The 22,348-nt window shown below is 61.0% G+C and overlaps 1 protein-coding gene across 4 annotated transcripts in view; it reads right to left on the bottom strand.

Annotated features, from left to right (window-relative positions):
• Positions 1-2,748: 2,748 nt before the first annotated feature.
• RARA (retinoic acid receptor alpha) overlaps positions 2,749-22,348 on the bottom strand; it is a 43,466-nt gene continuing 23,866 nt past the window's right edge. For 2 of the 4 annotated variants that reach the window (XM_070393598.1, XM_070393600.1), the window contains exons 3-9: positions 11,507-11,655; positions 10,075-10,216; positions 6,870-7,030; positions 6,460-6,636; positions 4,950-5,154; positions 4,074-4,232; positions 2,749-3,504 (exon numbers count right to left, since the gene is read on the bottom strand). In XM_070393598.1, coding sequence (XP_070249699.1) covers positions 3,287-3,504; positions 4,074-4,232; positions 4,950-5,154; positions 6,460-6,636; positions 6,870-7,030; positions 10,075-10,216; positions 11,507-11,655 — 1,211 coding nt within the window. In that variant the 3' untranslated portion in view covers positions 2,749-3,286. Of the gene's footprint in view, positions 3,505-4,073; positions 4,233-4,949; positions 5,155-6,459; positions 6,637-6,869; positions 7,031-10,074; positions 10,217-11,506; positions 11,656-16,702; positions 17,387-22,348 lie in introns of those variants that run through there. The other 2 variants (XM_070393601.1, XM_070393602.1) reach the window with 2 other exon arrangements.

The raw sequence follows: 22,348 nt of genomic DNA, 5'->3' as shown, positions 1-22,348 counted from the left end.
GCCACGGCTCTAGTCACAGGAGGGGGACCCTGTTGGCATTTAGTGGGCAGGGGCTCAGAATGCCAAGAGGTGCTCCCCACTAAAGAAGGCCCCACTGAACATTTTCATAGTGAAAACCTGTTTTCCATACAGACCATTAAGGGTTTCACTGGGGGGTGGGGGCGGGGAGGGGGTTCGCATGGTTTTGTCGTACGCTGTCAGTTTTAATTGCAACATCCAACCAACCATACCCTTTAACTTTCCTCTGCTTCACCTACACCCGTGATGGCGAACCTATGACACGCGTGTCAGAGGTGACATGCGAACTCATTTTTTTGGTTGATTTTTCTTTGTTAAATGGCATTTAAATATATAAAATAAATACCAAAAATATAAGTCTTCGTTTTACTGTGGTTGCAAATATCAAAAAAATTTCTATATGTGACACGGCACCAGAGTTAAGTTAGGGTTTTTCGAAATGCTGACACGCCGAGCTCAAAAGGTTCGCCATCACTGCCCTACACGGTGGCTTCTGACCCTCTTACTTCCTTTAAATCCAAATGTGTTCATTAAACACAGAAGCAAACATGGGACTGTGTCGTATCTGCCCCGTGGCCGTGCCCAAGCATTTACATACCGAAATGCCTACCTACTGTGTAGGTATATTGTGTTAAATTTCATTTCCGTTTCGCAAGGGAAATGTAAGAAAATATTAGAGGAAGAGAGCCTCTGTCTCACGCTCACGCCAGCCAAGGCCGGATGGTGAGATAAGCGAGGAGCTGCCGCCACCTGGTGGCGGACGAAGAAACGGCAGGCGGGCCCCAGGGGAAGAAACCCCTTCCCGCCCAGGAATCTTCCTGCCCAGCCTCGCTGCTAACTGTTCCAAACACGCCTTCCACTGCCACCTCCCAGAACCCCCCCCGCCCCCCCCCCCCGAGCTCGGTGTTTGACGCCTCCTTCGGGGCTGCAGAGATCCAGGAAAGAGCCCTGGCTGGCTGAGAGGTGGGAGCCCTGAGTACTGGCCCCCCGTCTGCCACTAACTTGCTGTGTGACCCTGGACAAGGGCACTGCCCTCTCTGAGCCTTGCTGTGTGGTGTGAGGCAAAATTGGTCTCCGAGGACCCCTGAGGGCTGCCACACTCAACCCTCTCAACCAGGAGCAACCAGGTTCTCCTGCAACCTGTCCTCTGTGTCCCCTGCTCAGGGGCCACCTCGGGGGGTGGCAGAGGGCAGGACAGTCCTCCTGGGAGCCGAGGGCTGACAGGCTGGCCTCCTGAGCTGCTATCCCAATCCCGTGTTCTTGTAAGGTTGCCATGAGCCCCTGATCCAGGTCCCCATGCCAACTACCCACTCTGCCGTGAAGGTCAAGTCTGTATTCACTCCAAAAATAGAACTCTTTTCTTTTTAAATTGGTGTTAGAGAGGGAGGGAGGGGGAGAGAGAAACATTGATGAGAGAGAGCATCCATCGGCTGCCTCCTACACAGCCCCTACTGGGGATCAGGCCTCAACCCAGCCATGTGCCCGGACCCAGAATCAAACCACCGTCCTCTTGGTGCATGGGTCGGTGCTCAACCACTGAGCCACACGGGCCAGGCAAACTCCTCTGCTATTAAACAAGCCCCAGACCCAATCTTCCCAAAGGCTAGGAGCTCCGAGGGCAGTGCTGGCTGCCTCTCTCCCAGGGACTCCCTGGGAGCTGGGACTGGCACGCTCCCTGATGGGCGGTTCCCTGAAGGTGGGGGGCAGTTTCTCCCCCTCTCCCTTCCCCACCTCCAGACTGGGGCTCCCTGACACAGACCAAGGGCTTCCTCAGAGCAGACCTGTCTCCGGCCACAGGGTCTCAAGGACCACAGCACAAGAGGCCCCCAGGACTCACATCAGACCCCCCGGCCCCAGCCCCCTGCCCAGATGTGGAGGGAAGGCAGTGAGGCAGCGAGGCTGAGGCATGTGTAGAATAAATATAACTTTATTCTTTATCCAGTAGATCTCAGTGGAAAGTCCCACAGTAACAGGTGCACCAGCGGGCTCTGGGGGGTGAGACCCCAACCCTGGGGCAAGGGGGGCAGGGCAGAGCCAGCTCCCCCAGCCCAGGGGTGCAGGGGATGAGGGGAGGGGACCCCCTTAGGCCCGTCCTGCGGGGCAAGGAGGGAGCACGGGTGTGGGGTGGGGGTTGGGGGGCAGGCCGGGGAAATGGAGGAATTCAGGCCAAGAGTCTCTGTCGGCGTGTGTGTGTGTGTGTGTGTGTGTGTGTGTGTGTGTGTCTGGGGGCCCTGTGGGTGGTGCTGGTGGCTGTGAGGCTGGGGGGCAGGGACAGCTCAGACCCCTTGGCCAGCCCCTTCACAGTGGGGGGCAGGAGGGCTGAGATCATGTGGGCCCGGATCGGGGGGCAGCTCAGCGAAGGACGCGGGTTAGGAACACATACGTGTATGTTCTGGAGGCCCCCCTTGCGTGGCCTGACCTGTCTCTGGTGGTGGGCACCCTCTTCCTGAACTGTCCACACCCAGTGGTTAGGCCGAGGGAGACGGGGGCCGGGGGCTGGCTGCTTCCCCAACACAAAGGAGGGGAGTGCAGGCTCGGAAAGTTAGTACTTCACAGTTTGAAAGAGAAAACTGAGGAGAAAAGGGCTGGGGAGAGGGCCTGGGGGACACAGGGACATGGAGAGAGAGAGAGTGGGAGCCCCTTTGAGCCGCTGCCCACCCCCAGGACCCACCCCCTCCAGCTCTGGATCCAGCTCCCCCCAATACACAGCACAGATTCCTTCAGTATAGATGTGCTTAAAATGAAAATTCTTATTAAAAAAAAATCAAAACCAAAAAAATTAAAATAAAAACAAAACCAGCGGTAATACCTGGGGGTTGGTATGGCAGGGTATGTACAGGGGGAGCCCCCCACCCCTGACCCACCCCCTCTGTCACCAACCGAGGCAAGGGGGGGTTCCCCAACCGGGGGGCAATGGCTTGCAAGTTCTGAGGATGGAGGGGCCAGGTCCTGGCCTTTGCTGGTGATGAAGATGTGGCGAGGTGGGCGGAGGGGTGTCTTGATGAACACGAGGCCCCCAGGCCCCATCCTGAGACCCAGGACCAGGGGTCCTCACGCAGTTCGTGGCCTTGCCCCTGACAACCCAGGCCGCAGAGTAACAGTCCACAGCACCCGGGCCTCTGTCCAAAGAGTCGCCGCCTCCTCCCTCCTGCCTCCTGTCCCCGGAAGGGAGACAGGGAGGGGCAGGGTGGCTGGGGTCCCGCGGTTGGTAGAAAGGCAGAGAAAAGCCGGGCGAGGGGCAAGGGCTGTGTCCATGGGGCGCAGGCGGTCACGGGGAGTGGGTGGCCGGGCTGCTTCTGTTGGAGCTGGGGCTGAGGCTGGGGCTACAGCTGCGGGGTGGGGGAGCCAGGCCACTCCCCTCCCGTCCCCCACCCCCCGGCTGTCCGCTCAGAGTGTCCAGGCCCTCGGAGTTCTCCAGCATTTCCTGGATGAGAGGCGGCATGGAGCCCGGGATCTCCATCTTCAGCGTGATCACCCGCTCAGCCCCTGCAGGAGAGGAGGGCAGAGGTCAGCACATGCCCCTGGGGTGCAAGCATGGCTCCCGGAGGACCAACCCCTCCAGTCTCAGCATCCACCATGCCCTGACTCAGGCCCCAGATCTCTTAGTCCCCAAGTCCAAGGGGCAGCAGGGAAAGTGGTTCTTAACCCCAACCTCCTGGTCTGACACCGGGCCCTTCCTAAGTGCTCTGTGCTATGGCTTCTCCTGCTGACACCTCGACACAACCCTGTCAACACCATCACTGTCCTCGCTCCTCAGAAGGGTTCAGAGCTGCTCAGTGACCTGCTCAAGGGCACGCACCCCTGCCATCTGGTTCCAGAGCCATGCCCGTCACCACCAAGCTAAGGTGACACTGCCACCTTGGCGCTCACAGGCAGGAGGTCCCCTGGGCCCAGTGGGGCCTCTGGGGGACATCGCCTAGACGGAGGGGGACAGCTTGGGTCCCGATGAGGGGGCACTGTCCCAGGCACAAAGACACTGGTGTTCACGGAGGCCAGCTGTTGGGGCCCGGCCCTGGCAGGCACAGGGGGCCTCCCTCCAGGTGTGGGAGCCTCACCCTTAGCACTGATGCTTCGAAGGTCCGTGATCTTCATGAGCATCTTGGGGAACATGTGGGGCCGGCTGGGCCTCCGTTTCCGCACGTAGACCTTCAGCGCCTCCAGCAGCGGCTCCTGCAGCATGTCCACCCTGTCCGGTTGCTCCAGGTCCTGCCGGTCTGAGGAAGCAGAGGAGCCCCCTGAGCCACGGCCCTGGCCAAGCTAGGAACACCACTGTGCTCCCAGCCTTGGCCACTGGGGGGCGCGCCTGCCCAGGCCACAAGCTGGGCTTCCGCTCCTGGGGCCTCACCACACAGGGCAGTGGACGGGTCTGTGTGCTCTGATACAGGCTCTTAAATGGAAGCAGAGGAGCGGAGGATGTGGTGGCCCAAAGCGGCCCTGACAGCCCAGCTCGTGGGGATGGGACCCAGCAGAGGAAGATGCCCAGGCAGGTCTCCGGCTCCCACCACCACGACACCAGCACGATTTGGCAGAGCTGGTAACAATAAAATAGTGACAGCAGCCAACGTGTACGTGTCTTCCTCTGGGCACAGTGCGCCCTCGTTATTAACGACCACCTTCCTCGGCCCATTATGGCCTCATCTTGCAGACATGGGGGCTCCGAGAATTTGGCAACTGCTCAAGCTCAGAGCTGGCCAGGATATGAGCCTGGGTGGTCTGACCAGGGAGGGAACCAGAATTCAAGTCTCCACTGCCACACCGTGCTGTGTGGCCACAGACCAGACTCTACCCCCCTCTGGGACTTGATTTGCCCCCTCTGAACAGGACCTGATAGGGGCCAAGGTCCTTCCCTGAGCTGATGATCCCTGGACATCCTGGTGAGGGGCTCCCCGACCACCCTGGGCCGAGCCCCGGGACCCCCGGCCCCTGCCCACCTCCACAGATAAGGCAGATGGCGCTGAGCAGCCCAGTCTCAGCGTCATCCATCTCCAGGGGCAGCAGCTGGTTGGCGAAGGCGAAGACCAGGTCTGTGAGGGGGCCGAAGCCGGCGTTGTGCATCTGGGTTCGGTTCAGGGTCAGCCCGTCCGAGAAGGTCATTGTGTCCTGCTCGGGCGTGTACCTCGTGCAGATCCTCAGGATCTGGGTGCAGAGGAGGCACGAGTTTAGGGACGCAGCCCATCCCCCAGCACCTCCGGCACCAGCAGCCATCCCCACAGGCCCACCTGGCAGGCAGCCAGGCCAGTGCAGCCCGATAGAATCTCCTACAATAATGAAAACGGTCTAAGTCTGCACCACCCAGACACGAGCCGCCAGCCACAGTGTGGCCATCGAACACTGAAAACCATGCTAGTGCCCCTGAGGAACTGATTGGATTTCATTTTAGTTCATTTAAATAGCCACGCATGGCAAGCGGCTTCTGCATTGGCCTGGTTCTGGGTCGGCCTCCTGTCTGTCTCCGGGCAGAAAATTTAGAATTCTTTAGAAACTAGAATTTCCAGGCAAGAATCATAGCAAATTTATGTCCACGGTTCCCAGGACAGGGTACACAGCAGGAGCTCAATAAATGTGCATCGGCTTCAACTGTGTCAAACCCCGATCCTGCCTCTTGCATCCAGGGCCTGGGTGGGAAGGGAGGCGGCACACACTGCACCTGCCCACTCCTACCAGGAAGTCGCACCCGGGTGCCCCAGCCCGGAGGTGGGCAAGAGGGCTGAGCCGGTCAGGATGAATGACAGGGAGGAGAGTTCTGTCACTGGAGGCTTTGGCATCCCCACCGCCCCCGATCCTGCCTCCAGCCCAGCCCACCCTCTGGGCCCCACCAGTCCTGCTCCAGCTGGACGCCCAGCAGCAGGCCTTGCACATCCTTGTCCTCCGTCAGGGCCGCCCTCTCCCATGCCCCCTCCACACCCTGGGTGTCGTCTCCTCTGAACATTTTCCCTGGGAACCAGCAGCTGGAGCTCTCTCGTCTGCGTGGAGGGAGAACACCCCTTCCCATCTCCAGCCAGCTCTTATCACGGCTCGCAACCTCTGTTTGCAGATCTGTCGCCTCCAAAACCAGGAGGTTTTCAAGGGAGGGGATAGCGTTGTGTTCATCTCTGCTCCTGACACCCAGCTCAAGGCCTGCCCACACAGGTCCCAGGTGAATCTTTATTACCGACTGAACAGATGGGACGATGGGTGGGTGGGGGGAAGGCTTAATAGAAAGATGGGGTGAGGATGGATGAATGTGTGCGGGTGAGTGGGTGAACCAGTGTACATCCAGGTGCCGGGTGGCTAAGTGGCCAGGTAGACAAGTGGGCGAATGGACACAGCGGGGAGAGAAAGGGCTGCTCTTTGGGTGGGCGGGGCATTTGGACGGGTCCATTCCAGACAGATGTTTAAAAAGGTGGTTATCTGAGTGGCAGGACATCCTCCAAGGACAAGGGGCAGGGCCCAGACCCTCACCAGGATGTCCAGGCAGGCAGCCTTGAGAAGGGTGATCTGGTCAGCAATGGTGAGCGTGGTGAAGCCAGGCAGTTGCTTGGCGAACTCCACAGTCTTAATGATGCACTTGGTGGAGAGTTCACTGAACTTGTCCCAGAGGTCGATGTCCAGAGACACACGTTGTTCTGAGCTGTTGTTCTGAGAGGACGGGGGAGAGTGAGGGCCTTCTCCTCAAGGCTCCCCTCCTTGGCCTGGCTCCACCAGCCCCCACAGGCCTGCCCCAAACCCGCCTTTGCTTCCTGAGCACTCCTCCCGAGGAGGAAGCAGGAGGAGGGGGCGGAGGGGGAGGGAGGACGCAGAGGCCTGGGAAGGGGGAGGGGGAGCCAGCCTGGCAGAAGGGGCACCCCGTGAGGGGACGGGGGAAGCCGTACCGTAGTGTATTTGCCCAGCTGGCAGAGGGCAGGGAAGGTCTCCTGGTGCGCTTTGCGCACCTTCTCAATGAGCTCCCCCACCTCTGGCGTCAGCGTGTAGCTCTCGGAGCATTCGGGCTTGGGTGCCTCCTTCTTCTTCTTGTTCCGGTCGTTCCTCACAGCTGTGGAGGGTGAGGCCCGTGGTTAGAGAGCAGGTGCAGGCCGTGGTCCATCCACAGGTCCCGGTCCCTCCCCAGCCCAAGCTCCTCCCACCAGGGGTGCTGGCTGCAGGAGTCATTACCCGGTGGGCACACACACAGCAGTGCACACAACAATGTGCACACAGACACACATACAATGTGCACACACAGACGCACATACAATGTGCACACACAGCAGTGCACACAACACTGTGCACACAGACGCACATGCAATGTGCACACACAGCAGTGCACACAATGTGCACACAGACGCACATACAATGTGCACACAGACGCACATACAATGTGCACACACAGACGCACATACAATGCACACACAGATGCACATACAATGCACACACAGACGCACATACAATGTGCGCACACAGACGCACATACAATGTGCGCACACAGCAGTGCACACACAGACTCACATACAATGTGCACACAGCAGTGCACACACGCACACACAATGTGCACACACAGACGCACATACAATGTGCACACACAGACGCACATACAATGCACACACAGATGCACATACAATGCACACACAGATGCACATACAATGCACACTCAGATGCACAATGTGCACACACAGACGCACATACAATGTGCACACACAGCAGTGCACACAACACTGTGCACACAGGCACACATGCAATGTGCACACACAGCAGTGCACACAACACTGTGCACACAGGCGCATATGCAATGTGCACACAGACGCACATACAATGTGCACACACAGCAGTGCACACCACACTGTGCATACAGACGCACATGCAATGTGCACACAGACGCACATACAATGCGCACACACAGACGCACATACAATGCGCACACACAGACGCACATACAATGTGCACACACAGACGCACATACAATGCGCACACACAGACGCACATACAATGTGCACACACAGACGCACATACAATGCGCGCACACAGACGCACATACAATGTGCACACACAGACGCACATACAATGCGCACACAGATGCACATACAATGCGCGCACACAGACGCACATACAATGTGCACACACAGCAGTGCACACCACACTGTGCATACAGACGCACATACAATGTGCACACACAGCAGTGCCCACAACACTGTGCACACAGGTGCACATGCAATGTGCACACACAGACGCACATACAATGCGCGCACACATGCACATACAGTGTGCACACACAGATGCACAATGTGCACACACACAGACTCACAGACACACGAGTGCACAGGCAGACAAGGTGTCAACTCACGCTTCACCCCTCCATGCCCACCTGACCCACAGCCATGTCTGCCCGAGGGCCCCAGGACCACGGCACCAGCCCGCTGTGCCCATACTCCCACGCACTTACTCCAGCCACACTCCTGGAGCGTGGGGTCCCAGTCTGAAAGCAAGTGAGCAGTGCCCCACCTTCGCGCTCTGCCTGCCTGTCCCCCACTCCCTCTGCTCCCAAGAACAAGCAGCCTCCACTGGCCCGTCCTCCAGCCAGCAGTCTCCCGGGGTCCCTGGGACTGGCTTGTGGAGGAAGGAGCTCCTCTCCTGGGGCAGGGGCGGTGTAGGGCTCCCCAGCCTGAGAGTGGGGGGCCGGATGGGAGAATCTCTCGGCCCATTAGCTGGGGGAGCTGACAAATCACCGGGGGCGCTGAGCCGCACACACCACTCGGCTTTAAAGAAGCGATGGGGTCGTTACCAGCCGATTATCCCAGACACACAATCACTCACAGGGCCAGTGGTGGCGGCTGCTGACGCTGGAGGAAGAGAGGTGGGGGTGGGGGCCCCAGGAGGGGGCAGTGGGTTGGGGGGGGAGCTGGCATAATTTGGAGATCACTCATGTCGATTCTGCAAATTCAATAAAGTGCAAGGGAAAGAAGGGAGAGGGAGAGTGGGGGGATAATTTGGGAAGAGAAAATTGCAGCTGTGACAAGACGTTTATCATTCGGAAGCTTTAATTCTATTGAAATGGCAGCTGCTCAGCTCCGGGGCACAGAGCAGCCAGAGGGAGGGAGGGAAAGGGGGAGATGCGGTGGGAGGGAGAGGGGTCCCCACCCTGGTCCTTCTGCACCGGAAGGCTCTGGGAGTGGAAGGTGGCAGGAGCAGAGGGAGGAGGCAGTGCTGGGCCCTGAAGGTCCCAAGGTGTCACCCCTTATGCAGCATGGAGCCGTCACTTCCTGGGTTCCTCACGAGGCCGCCCTGCCTCCTGTGGCGGGAGGTGGCAGTGTGATGCAGGACCCCTCGGTCCCCCCACACCCCTTCCCCACTTTCTTCTTCTACTGCCCAACCTACAAAGGGCTAGGGGGTCCTGCAACCCCCTCCCCCACCCCATCCCCCAAGGCTCAGGCTCCATGGCAACGGCCACGCAGACAAGGAGGCGTCTGTCAGCGTCATTTATCTCTGACATCATCAATCACTGGTCACCACGGCAACACTCATGATTCAACACAAGAGGGTCTCCCTGTCCAGCCCTCCCTCCTCCCTCCATCCAGCCTCAGCTGAGCCCAAACTGGAAACCCCCATCCCTCAGGGAACTGAGACATTCTGATTCTCTCTTGAAACCCTAGGGCCCAGGCTCTATCACTGGACAATGGCTTTTAGATCCCTGTGCCAGCCACAGGCCCCCCAACACACACACACACACACACACCCTTAGTACAGGCCCTTCCCTAAGATGCACAATCCGAAGGGACTTGGGGATGCTTCTGAGCCCTGCCCCAAAGCCCAGCAGGGCTAGAAGCCCACTGGCCTGCAGCAGACACACAAGCACACACAGCCAGCCGTGTGCAAACAGGAACGGTGTCTGCAATGGACACAGATAGATGTGCAGACAGACACAAACCACCCTTAGCCATGAGCCCACACACCATACCACGGGTGTGCAAGTTCACATCCCTACACACACACCCACATTCAGCCACCCGCTCCCCTACCTTTAGGAGCACCACAGGCCTGTCTAGCGGGTGGCCTGGCCCCCGGCCCCTGGCCCCTGACCCCTGACCCCTGGCCCCTGGCACTCACACTCTTTGGACATGCCCACTTCGAAGCACTTCTGCAGCCGGCAGTACTGGCAGCGGTTGCGGGTCACCTTGTTGATGATGCAGTTCTTGTCCCTGTGACACGTGTACACCATGTTCTTCTGGATGCTGCGGCGGAAGAAGCCCTGAGTATGGAGGGGAGGGAGTCAGATCAGCCACACCCACAGTGGGAGCCATACCAGCCTGGGGCCTTCGCCAGGGGCACAGGAGGCCAGGCCGCTGCTGCTCCCAAGCCTCTGGCCATCGCCTACCTGAGCAGGGCAGATAAGGTGGGAGAAGGGCTCACCTACTAGGATGCTCCCCGAGAACGGCAGGGCCTGCCCCTGCACTGCGAGCTCGCAGAGGTCTTCCCCCAACCCACACCCACAGACCCTGCTTCCTTCCTCCTTGGGAAAAGGACCTCAGGGCTGCCAGTGAGTCAGGAAAAGGGGAAGATGGGGCTAGAGAGGAGAGAGGCAGAGCTCTGGAACCCTCAGCCCTGGGCTCAGAGCCCAGAAAGAGAACGAAGGCAGGAGGAGGCATGCGGGGACACACACGGGCTGGCTGGAGGGATGGAGACGCACACACTCTCCCTTGCCAACCGGGGAGATGTGTACAGCCTGATCACGGGTGAACCGGGCTGGTCAGGGGCTCCTCCACACACGGGCTAACCAGAGACATGACAGACCAGGGACAGGCAGGACAGGCAGACACACACACCCTGAGGCCTGCTGCTTTGCCCTTGATCTTGGCCCCACACCTGGGGACAGCTACTCCCGGCTGAGAGGCAGTCTGGAGCCCAAGCCCCTAAAACTGTACCGCCTCTGAGCCCCAACCTCTGGGGCAGAAACAGGGACAGAGGCTCAGGCCCTGGGAGGCGAGGAGAGGCCACGCCCACAGCCGCTGGGAAGGTGGCAACCACATCTGTACCCTGGAGTCTAGCGTGGGCGCAGGGACATGCAGCCAGACACGGGGGAGCCCACAGCCTGAGCATCTGAAGGAGAGGCCAAGGCAAGGCGCCTGCTCCTGGCTGCCTCCTGCCAGGCTGCCATGGGGAGGTTCAGGCAGGGCCACTGGGGGCAGGCCTCCTGGGTCCTCAGCCAAGAGCCAGTCGGCAGCCAGCTCACCATGGCAACCTGGGCAGCGGTGGCAGAGCAGATCTACGCCCTGCCAGCTGGAGGATGGAGACAGGGAGAGGAGCTCGGGCAGGAGGGGACCTATTTGGTTTGGGGGAACCCCTGCTCATCCCTGGGGGGGTGTGGTTCTATTGTAGGCTTCCTCCCCTCTTCCAAGGCTGCTGCGACCTGCCACATAGGAACAAGTGCAGAAGCTTCAGGGACACCCCCCTACACCCCCAACAGCATACTCCCGGGACATGGCAGTGGGGACAGTCCATTTATCTCATCAGGATTGCCTTTCCCAATGACTCAACTCACCTTGCAGCCCTCACAGGCGCTGACCCCATAGTGGTAGCCTGAGGATTTGTCTTGGCAGACAAAGCAAGGCTTGTAGATGCGGGGGAGGGGGGGCGGCGAGGGAGGGCTGGGCACTATTTCTTCGGAACTGCTGCTCTGGGTCTCAATGGCTAGAGAGAGAAGAGGGAGGGGCAGTTAGAGACCCAGGTTGCCATCCTTAATACCGTGCCCGCCCACCCTGCCTCCAGACCCCTCCCAGGAGCCCCTCCCAGCCTCACCACAGCTGTCAGAATTCAAACTCAGGGGCAGGAACGCCCGTCTCAGGAGAGCAGGGACTCCCCAGCCAGACGTGGGGAATGCGGCTGCCAATGAACCCATCAGCACCCCATCACTCCTATCCACTGCCCAGGACCCCACCTTCACACCCAGCAAGGTCAGATGATGACCCATCTGATTTGTACGTGGACAAGGCTACACCTGGGCAGCGGGGGTGGGAGGCGGCCTGGTGCTAAAGCCTGGCATCTGGGCGGCCTGGACCCGTCTCCCCAGTTAGGAAGGAGTTAAGGCCCGTGAGGAGGGAGGGAAGAGGACACAAGCTAGGGGCAGAGGAAACTGGGGTCAACAGGATATTCAAAGGCGGCCACTCCCCCACCCCCTCGGCTTCCGCTCCCCCCTCCTCTCTGACAGCAGCCACAGCCCCTCCTCCAGCCAAACAATCCCAGGCCAGGGACTCAAGGCGCAGTGAGCAAAGAAAAGTTGCAAATGTTAGGGCGGGCAAAGCAGGCGGGGACTCCTGATAAGCAGGGGGGACTCCCTGGAGACAAGGAGAGGAGTCCCTAGGGGCCCCGGAAGCCCCTTGCTCTGGGTGCCCAGTCTCGGGGGAGCAGCATGACAATGGGGGGTCTGTTCCCATCAATGCTCGGTCTGTCTGGCCTCAATACTATGTCCGGGTTACTACCCCCTCCCCTCCTGCTATTCAGCTCCAATAGGGCAGCCAGGAGGGTTGACCCAGCCAGCAGGGCAGCCCTCACTAGCCAAACCCTCCCCAGTGCTTGGCCCCATGCCCATCACCCCAGGCAGGACAGGGTTGGTCTGGGTGGGGGCCGTCTGTGCCTAAAGCCCGGGCAGCCGGGGGTACGCTGTGCTGGATGGAGAACTGTGACCAAAGCAACCCCAGACTCCCAAGGGACCACCCAGCATCCGCCGGAGGCCTTGCCAAGTCCACTTGTCCAAACTCAAGGATGCCTCCCCAAGAGGTAGATCCCTACCTCCTCCCACACCCCAGAATCCTACCTCATCTCACCCCAAACTCCAGCACACAAGGCTCTATAACAAGGCTCTGGCATTCAAAAGGGCCCAGAGCTCCTGGCCCAAGCACCTTATAGCCATGAGTCACCTGGCCCCACAGTCCAGGCACAGAGAAAAGCAGCGCCTGGGCACTGGGGGCTGGCTGCATGCTCCCACCCTCCCCCGTACCTGCAGACACACCACGGATGGCCAGGAGGTTGATGACAGGGAACCAGGCCAACAACCTTGGCAGGGCTTTCCTGGCTCTTAGTACGGCCTGGGCACCACTTCCCTGGTCAGCCTGGCTGACCAGCACTGCTGTGGCCCCATGTCCCGTGCGTGCCCAGAGACCAGCCCACAGCAAAGAAACCGTGGACGCCCATACCCCCATCAGCCCACACACTCTGCACTGCCCTCACCTCCCTGCCCTCACCCAACACCAAACTGCCCTAGCCCGGTCTGCCCCACCTCACCCTCCTGGAGGCCAGACAAGCAAATCAGACGGGCAAGAGGCCTGGGAACAGCTGCTGGGGTGGGGGGCAGGGTTGGGGGGCCTGGGTGAGGCCAGGAGGCAGAGGGGTGAGCGACAAAGGAGCCCTTTGTTGTGCTAACTTTTTCCAAGACGTAAAAGGAGTAACAATAGACAATCCAGACTGGTGTGGGGGGTGTCAAGGACACGGGGGTGTGGTGGAGGGGCTGCGGCCTAGGATCCCAGTCCGCGTTCCAAGGAGCAGAGGATGAAGGCGCTGACCTGCCTCCCCTCCCCATCAGCCCTTAGCCCCCCTCTGAAATGGACCAGGCTGGAGGGGGGAAAGGACAGGGGAGGGGAAGCTCTGGAGTCCAGCGTGGGATGGAGGAGGGGAGGCGGAGCACGGGGAGGCACACAGGATACCAGGATGAGAGGCAGCTCTCAGGTCAGAGTCAAACCAGCGGGGCAAAGGTCTGTAGAAATTCGGAGCTCAGGCAAAGTCCGGAGCGTGTTTGTGGGACTGAAAGAACGTGCTCTTTAACACTGCTTTAGGGGAGACGGCCCAGCAGCGTGGGGTACAGTTTGGTCTGGGTGAGGCCTCCTCCCCACCCACCCGGCAGCAGGCTGGCTGCCTTTGAGGCTATAACGTGGTCTGCACCCCCACCTCCAGCACACCCCACCTGTCACCCAGGTAACAGCTCAGGTTTCCCAGTGTGCCCTTTGCACCCAGAGTCCGGGCCCAGTGCCCACCTGCTCAGGCCTCCAGCCAGCAGCCTGGGAAGGCGCGGGGCGCTCTAAGGACACAGCTTTACGTCCGACCGTCCACACAACCCCTGGGGGAAGGGCGGCCATGCCCGGCCCCTCCCCGCTCACCTCCCTCCCCAGAGGCCCCAGCCCACAAATCTCTCTCCAGCAGGAACACGAGGCTGCAGGCGCACCACACCTTCTCAGCTCAAAGTTCCAGCGCCCAGCGCAGGGCTGGCACCGGCCCAGGAAGCCTGGCCCCGCCGGCCGCGCAGCCGGGGCCCTTCCCCCGCCCCCGCCCCTCCCCTCCCCGCGGGCCGGAGGCGCAGAGCCTCCGGATTCCCCACGCCCCAGAGCCGTTCGCAGGCTCGCACAAGGGGCCGGTTTCCTGGAGGAGATCAGGAGGAAATCAGCCGGGCCCCCGGCCAGCAGCTCCCCTCCCCATCCAGCTGGCGCCCGCTCCTCGGCGGCTCCCCCTGCAGCCCCTGGAGGGCTGGGAAGGGGACGCAGGGCCCTCGGGGCTGCCCTTCCTCCGGGGGTGGGGGGCTCGGGTGCAGGCCGCTCCGAGGAAGAAGGCCCCAGGCCGGCGGCCACCGATAAGCATCTCTCCCCTCCCCCCGCGCGGGGCCACGTGCTTCACATTCTTGGACGTCTGGGAGCGGGCGGAGGCGTGAGCAGCGGAGACTGGTGGGGGACAGATGGGGAACCACATCCTGTGTACCCCTTGTCTTCTAGTGCCCCCAAACGGGAGCTCTGGGGAGGATGGCAACGTCCCCAGGGCCCTGCAGGACTGAGCTGGTTTCCTCTCGAAGCCGGCCTGCTGTCGCTTCCCAGCTTGGGTGGCGGAGGCGGAGGGCTCCTGTCACCAGAGGACCTCCCCACACACCAAGGCAGGGTGCTGCCCCCTGGACCAGGCGGGCTACTCGCCACTTCCAGCCTCCAGGTCTCTCCAGTGCCTCCGAACACCCCTCCCAGCTCCCAGCCCGGAGCTGAGCCCTGACACCCCACCCACGTACAGACACCTACATGGCCTACAGGACAGGGGCCCAGGCTGGAGCTCTACCCCAGACAGGGTGTGGGGGACAGGCCTCCACTTACCCATCACCTGCCTCTGAGCCCCCCAGACTGCTGGACTCCTCGCTCCCCCCTCCCCCTTCAGTTGGGACCAGGAGGAGCTGAGCTGCCCCAGAGCTAAGGAAGAGCTGGGGCTGCAGCCCAAGGTGCTCTCCTCCTGCTTCACCCCCAGTCCCCTGGAAAGGCAGCCAAGGTAGTGAGGGGGTAACCCTGGCAGCCCGGCCCCAATTATCCAATTGGGGGGTTAGGGGGTACCTCCCTTCAGCTCCAGGAGGATGGGAAGAAGGGTCCTGGTGTCATACTTCTCACCTCTCTGTGTTTTGCCAAAGTCAACCCATGCTCACACCCCTGTCCGCCCACAGTCTTCAGCCTGCGGCCTCCCAGCCAATCTGCACGCCACCCCCCAGGCAAAGGTCAAGGGACAGGACAAAAGCAAAGGCTGAGGTTAAGCTGGCTCTCGGAGAGGCAGAGGTGGGGTGTCTCTCGGTCTCTCTCCGAGAGCAAAGGAGCTGGGGGCTGCCCTTCAACCCTCTCCAATCGGCCAGGCCCCCAGAGACCTACTCCACCTCAGGAGGGCGACAGCAGGTTCAGGGGGATGGGAGAAGCTCCTGGGAAGAGTTGGGCCCCGAGGGGAGTGGGGGAAGAAACCCGAGCCTTGTAACAATACCCCCCCCCCCCCAGTGGAGTGCCAGCTCCCACCACCCAGGTACCACACCGCATGCACAGCTGGGTCTGAACACACCCAGATGTGCACCCCAGGCGCTCACAGCTCCCCTGGAGCCCCCTCCCCACCAGAGGACCCTGAACCCAGACACGGGGCAGTGAGCAGAGAAGGTGAGCAGCCTGCCAGGACTCCAGGGTTCTCATCAGCACCCCTGAGGAAGGGACTGCCCAGTACCTGCCCCGTCCCCCAGTGAGCACAGGGTAACAAAAGGACGTGGCTGGGTGGGAAAGGGATGTATTCACGTCCGGAGTAGCCCCCGACCTACAACACGCTCATCCCCAGAGCAGCTCTCCCCTGCTTTCCTGGGACAGAACCCTCCACGGTGCCAGCCGAGTGTCCAGGGCCAGGGCTCCACTCAGATGGGCAGGTGCCCTCCCCAAGATGGAAGGGTCACTGGCATGGCACAGGGGTGTCCGATGAAGCTGCCCCCTCCTGCCACACCCACTGCCAACGCCTCCCTGACACCCACTCTAAGGACACAGGACAAGGGCTGGGATCTGGGGAGGAGGCCCCTCCTCTTCAGGGCAGACAAGCCCACAAATGGGACCCTGACCCCACCCTCCAGGGGGGAGAAAGGACCGCTCTGTTGGGAGGCTATTGGGTTCCAAGCAAGAAGACCTGACGTGGGGCCAGGGGCTGCGTTTCCCCTCCACAAAGTGGTGGATAAATGAACAAATGTTTCCTGAAGGCAGGAGCCCCCAAAGTTCCTTGGCCCTAATGGAATAAGACAGAAACGGGGCCTAGGGTGATCCCGGGGGTCGAATTGTCCAGCAAAGGCACCAGGGTTTCAGCAAGAGAGACAAGGGACAGCGAAGGGCAGAGACAAGACCCCACCACGCCCCCCAGGCTCGCCTCCCCCGGGGAGCGAAGCCCCCCGGCCCACCCCCACCCTCACAATGGAGGGGCGGCTGGTACCTACAGTGGTTTGAGCCATTCCAAAGCGGAGTCCGGAGCGGGGTGGAGTAGGGCCCGGGGGCGGGGAGTCCCTTCTCCGGGAGCAAACAGGCCCGGTTCTGGTTATAGAAATCCACCACCAGGAAGGGGCTGGGGGTGGGGGCGAGCCCCCCCACTTCCACACTCTCGTACATCTCCGCAGAGACCAGCGGGCCGGGCGGGGAGGTCCTGAGAGCCGGCTCCCTCACTCAGACGACGGCGCCATCCTCGGAAGCGGGGCGAGGGGCGCGTCCCCCGCCCCGACTGGCCGCCCGCGCGGGGGGCCGCCCGCTGCCCGGAGTCCTGCGTCCGAGTCGGCCCGCCGCTCCGCCAGCTCCAGGTGAAAAGCGGGGAAGTTGTGTGCGGGGGGGCGGGGGCCCCTCGGCTCCCCCGGGGACGCCAGGCCGAGCCCGGGACCTCGGCGCTTCCCCTCGAGGGGGCTCCCGTTCGGAGTCTCACGGTGCTGGACGCGGCGCCCCGAGCGCGCCGGGCGGGGGCGGGATCCGCGCGGGAGGCGGGGAGCCCCGAGCACTTCCTCCTCCCCCCGGGGCGCCCGGGCTTCTCCGGGGCCGGGACACCGGGTGGGGTGGGGACCCCGCGCGGCCCCGCCTCCCCGGGCCCGTCGCTGGGGCTCGGGCGGTGCGCGCCGCCGCCCCCACCCCCAGCCCGAGCCCCCGCCCGGGACCCCCCTCCTCCCCTCCGCCCGGGCGCCCAGGCGCCGCCCCTCGCTTAACCCTTTCCCGCGGGGCCGGCGGCGGCGGGAGAGACGCCGGGACCGAGACCGAGAGGCGGGCCGTGCACGGGCGAGTGGGGGAGCCTGGGAAGGGGAGGCGCAGGGAACAGAGAGGGACGGGCACCCGGGGAGGAGCCGCCGAGCGCAGACGGGGCCGGGACGCGGAGAGGAGGGGGCTGCGCGCGGGGCGAGGACGGAGGAGGGGCGGGCGGGCGGCTCCCCCTCCCCGGTTCCGGCTCCGGGCCTCCCCCGAGGCTAGGTCCGTCCCCGAACCGGCGGTGCCCCGGCGGGGAAGTGTGGGTGCGGGAGGCGGGGGGTGGTCCGGTGTCCCCCGCACCCCCCACCAGCCCGGCCTCATTTGCCTAATGCCATGCGGCTGAACTCTCGCTGAACTCGCCTGGCGGCGCCTCACCTCCGGGTGACCCACCCACCGCGGCCCGTGACATCACCCGCTCGCCAGCCCGCCCGTGGGGCTCGCCGGCCGGGCCCCCCGTCCAGCCGGGCCGGGCCAGCTCCCCCGGAGGCGCGGAGAGTGGCCCGGGCGGCGAGGGGCCGGGGGTGTGTGGCCAAGTGTTGGCGCCACGCAGCACGCGGCGCGCCGGGTGTCCCGGGGGTGACATTGTGCCGCTCAGACGCGGGTCGGATTGAGACACCCGCTGGTGTCATTGTCTGTGACATCATGTGTGACTGGCCGCCCGCCAGCCCGCTGCCGGAACCGACGCCGGTGCGGGTGCCCGGGCACCTCTGCGTGCAGCGGGGACTCTCCTCCCGCCGCCCTGCGGGCTTCCGGTGAGCTCAGCGCAGCCCAGGGTGTCTCCCACCTCGGAACCGGGACGGCCCCTGCCGCACCGCCCAGCCCTGGAGGGATCCAAGGACGGGCCGGTGCTCCCAGCTGACCACTTCCTCTGGAGCCTTCGGGCCTGTTCACTGGAGAAAGGCCCGGGTTGGGTAGGTCCGCGAAGGAGGGCATGTTCCTAGAGGAGCGGGTATCCCAGGGCTCCCTCTACCCTTCCCTCCTCCATCCCAAAAGGGGATGGGAATCCACCTGCTTCCCAAGGATAGCCTTCTAGAAGCCAGGTTCTTAACCTACGCAGACGTATTGTCACTGAATCCTCACCGCTACTCCAAGAGAAAAGCGGGCATTATTCCTGTTTCACAGCAAGGCTAGGTGGGCTGCCCAAGTGCACACTGCCAGTAAAGGGTGGTGTATTTGAACTTTCTGCTGCCAAAGCCCATATTCCTACCATGCCAGGCCAGTTCAAGAAATAAAAATGTATTTTTTTGAGCACCTCCTTTGTGGACACTCTGTTGAGCCTGCCCTTGCAGTCCTTATGGAGCAACAGCCATTAAGCAAATATTTGTGATTATACGTGTGTGTGTATTTGCAAACTGAGATAATTGGTAGTATGACACAAGTATAGCGTGCTTTGAAGAATTAATGTAGGTACTGATGGGTCAGGGAGGACCTCAAAGCAGAGACCTAGTTAGTCAGGCAAAGAGTAGGAAGAAGTGCAGTCTCAGAAAAAGAAAGAGCCTGTGCAAAGGTCCTGGGGTTACAGAAGTTGGTGAGTTCATTCAAGGAACCGGCAGAGGAATAGGGTAGATGGAGCATAAAATTCAAGAGGAAAAGGGGCACAAGACCAGGCTGGAGAGGTGTGCTGAGGCCAGACCACGTGGGCTTGTTAGCTTCATTTAGACTTTTGGATTTTATCCTAAATGCAAGGAGAACCCACAGGAAAATCCCAAGCAGAGGAGCGGCAAGATCTGAGTTATAGCATTATGAGATCCTTCTAGCAGATACGTGAAGAATGGATTGTAGGAGGGCAAGAGAGACCAGTTAGAAGCTACTGCAGTCGTCTGGACAGCACATAACGGTAGTGCAGTCTAGGAAACTGGCTGTTTTGATAGACAGAGGAAGGTGGATTCTGGAAACTTCTTTCTAGAACCTCACCTGAGAACATTTTTCCATTGACTTTTAGAGAGAGTGGAAGGGAAGGAAGGGTGAGGAGAGAGAGAGAAACATCAGTGTGAGAGAGACACGTAGATTGGCTGCCTCAGGTATGCGCCACAACCAGGGCAGGGATGGAACCTGCAACCCAGGTATGTGCCCTTGACCAGGAATCGAACCCACAACCCTTTGGTGCCCAGGCGGACGCTCTAACCACCGAACAACACAAGTCAGGGTTTGAAACTTTTTGAGGGTAGAATCAAGGGGGTGGGGGGTGAGTGGGACTAGGAAAGGAGATAGCAAAGAGGACTCATGTGTGGCTTGTGTACCCGCAAAGTTCCTGAGACTGAAAAGTAGAGAAGCCTCCTGGGCTGGGAACAGGTGGGTGTGGGGCTCCAGTGTGAGATCTCACCTACGTGAGGTGTGGGCTGCAGGTGGAACGCAGGGTCCGGGGCACGAACACCAGCCTTGGCAGCGAATGAGATCGCTGGGGAAGCAGACAGATGCTTACGGCCCTTGGTGTCTTTCCTCCCAAATGACGTAGCTCCTGGCACCGGTTATGTTCTAGGCTCTGTGTTCACCACGGGGAGGTACTCAGGGATCTGAGACTGTCCCTGCCATCAAAGGCCTCGGGGATAAGGAAAACATCTCCTAGATGATGCTAGCTCACAGCAGGAGCTGGGTGGGGAGAAGTCACTTCATGGCAGAGATGAGTGTTGTCAGAGAAAAAAATAAAGACCCACAGGCGTTCAAAGGAGGGAGAAAGAGTGTAGCAAGTTCTGGGGAACAGCTCTGAAGGATGGATAGGATTTCCGGAGCTGAAGAAGGGGAGCAGTTGGGGGTGAGATGCCGGTTCTGGGCGACAGCAAGGTCATGGGACAGGTTAGAGCAGAACACAGTGTCCTGGGGCAGAGAGAGAAGAGGAGAAAGGAAGGCCAGCCCACTGGTGGGTGCTGGCAGCTGCAGGCCTGGGGTCCTCCTGCAGCAGCCCCCACAGCTCCCCCGGGGCTGTGTGCTTAGCAGGCCCTCAGCAGTTGTGGGCTCAACTGAACTGGCCCCCACTTGTGCCAGGCAGGGCTCCCTCCTGTCCCCAATCCCATCTGGAGAGGATAATAAACAGGAAATCATGAGGCTCTGAACCAGACGGACATCAGGTCCCAGTACGGGGTGGCCATCCCCCAAGACAATTCCTGGCTCTACCCGCCCCTCAGCATGGCTGCTCATCACTCCCAGGGCACTGGAAGCTCACCCAAGCCTGCACCAGCAAGCAGGTCACCGTGGCCTCACAGCAACCTGCCCAGCCAGAGACGGATGAGGAGTGTTGCTTTAAAGAGGAGGAAACAGACTTAGAGAGCGTTGGGTGACCTGCCCAAGGCCAAACAGGAAGAGCTCTCCTGTAAGACTGCTGCCCACAAGAGCCTTGGTCTGTGGGCTGGTTGAGGTTCCCAGCACCCAGTCGTCAAAATGGGGGGGGGGGGGCTCTATTTCTGATCTGGTGAGGGCTGAGGGCCTCCAGTCCACCCTGGGAGACCCAGCTCCACGGGCTGTCCACCCGCTCCACGAAGGAGGAAGAGGAGGAGGAAGACGGCGGTGTGGGCACCACCCCAAAGTCATTTGCAGAAGGGAAACCTCTTCCTCTTTCTACATAGGCTACCCCTGAAGAGTAGTCAGGCCTTCAACTGGCGCATCCCCACGGGCGCACGGCCCTTACCATGTCCCAGGCCTTGGCCAGTCTAAGAGGGCAGGCTTCCTTCCCGGAGTCCCTCCCCCAACCCTTGCTGCGATCCTGCCCAGAGGGGGTCTGTGCATTATTAATGCCGCCAGATAAAAGGTGAGGGGCCCCCTTTTCATTCAAAATCCCATCCAACTGTCTTGGTTGACTCTACATTTTGGATCCCAGGAAAGGCATCACTAGCTGTCCCCCCTCCCCCTGTCCAGGGCTGCCCCTCCTATTGTCCAGGGAAAGAGCAGGCAGGAGGGAGGAAGGGAGGACGCAGCCTGCGATGGGGAGAGAGTGGCAGAGGAGACAAAGAGGGGCAGGGCACACCCCTTCCTCTGACTCCCCAGGGTCCCAGGCCCTAGGGCCATGCCCCAGTCTCCAGGTGCACACAGCGAATACGAGGACAGCAAGGAAAAGACAGCCGATCTTTCGGGGCTCCCATTTCCGGCTCCTCTACTGACTGCTTCCAGCTTCCCCGCCCCCACCCCACACATTGAAACAAAATAAGAATATGAACTGTGGTTTTTACACTCTGTTCCTACAGTGTCTGTCTGGAGATGGGGGAAGGCTGCCTGCTGAGCTCTGCGAACTCCCGCGGGCGGCAGTGGGTAGACTGGGGGGGTGGGGACGGGTGTGAACAGATTGTATCCGCTGCTTCCAGGACAGGATGGAGATCTGGCCCAGGCCTCTTATCTCTCTCTCCCTCCAGCCTTCAGAATCCAAAACAGAGAAAGAGAGGGTGAGGCTTGGGGGTGCTGCCTTCGCCCCCTACCGGGGAACCGCGGGAGTTCCGAAGGCAGAAGCAGGGCCTCAGCCGCGGGGGGATTTCGGCAGAGCCGCTGCCCCCTCTGGGCTTCCCACTCCCAGGAGTGCCCCTCAAAATACCCTCTCCCGCAGCTGCCAATCCAGTTATTGGAAAACAGCCCAACTTTCCCGGCCACTGAACCCAGTCACAGCCTCCACCAGAGCTGCTTCCTCAAGTGTAAATGGAGACAGTGTCCCTCTCCCAGGATTGGGAGGATGAAGATTGTAGACCAGAGATAAAGTCCCACACACAGGAGGTTAGCAACCCACCTACGAGGGCCCGGGGCCCTTCTCACTGTCACAATAGCTGTGCGACCACCTGGCCTCTTAGGGAGTTCTGGTAATATCCCTGCTTTACAGCCGGGGCAGCATGCTCAGAGAGGTTATCAGATCAGTTAGTGACAAAGCCTGAACCCAAACTACCCTA

Source organism: Myotis yumanensis, unplaced genomic scaffold, assembly GCF_028538775.1.
Source record: "Myotis yumanensis isolate MYYU_CA2020_CCGP unplaced genomic scaffold, mMyoYum1.0.hap1 SCAF_16, whole genome shotgun sequence".
In the NCBI taxonomy this organism is placed as follows: Eukaryota; Metazoa; Chordata; class Mammalia; order Chiroptera; family Vespertilionidae; genus Myotis; species Myotis yumanensis.
This window is presented reverse-complemented; position numbering and strand designations above follow the sequence as displayed.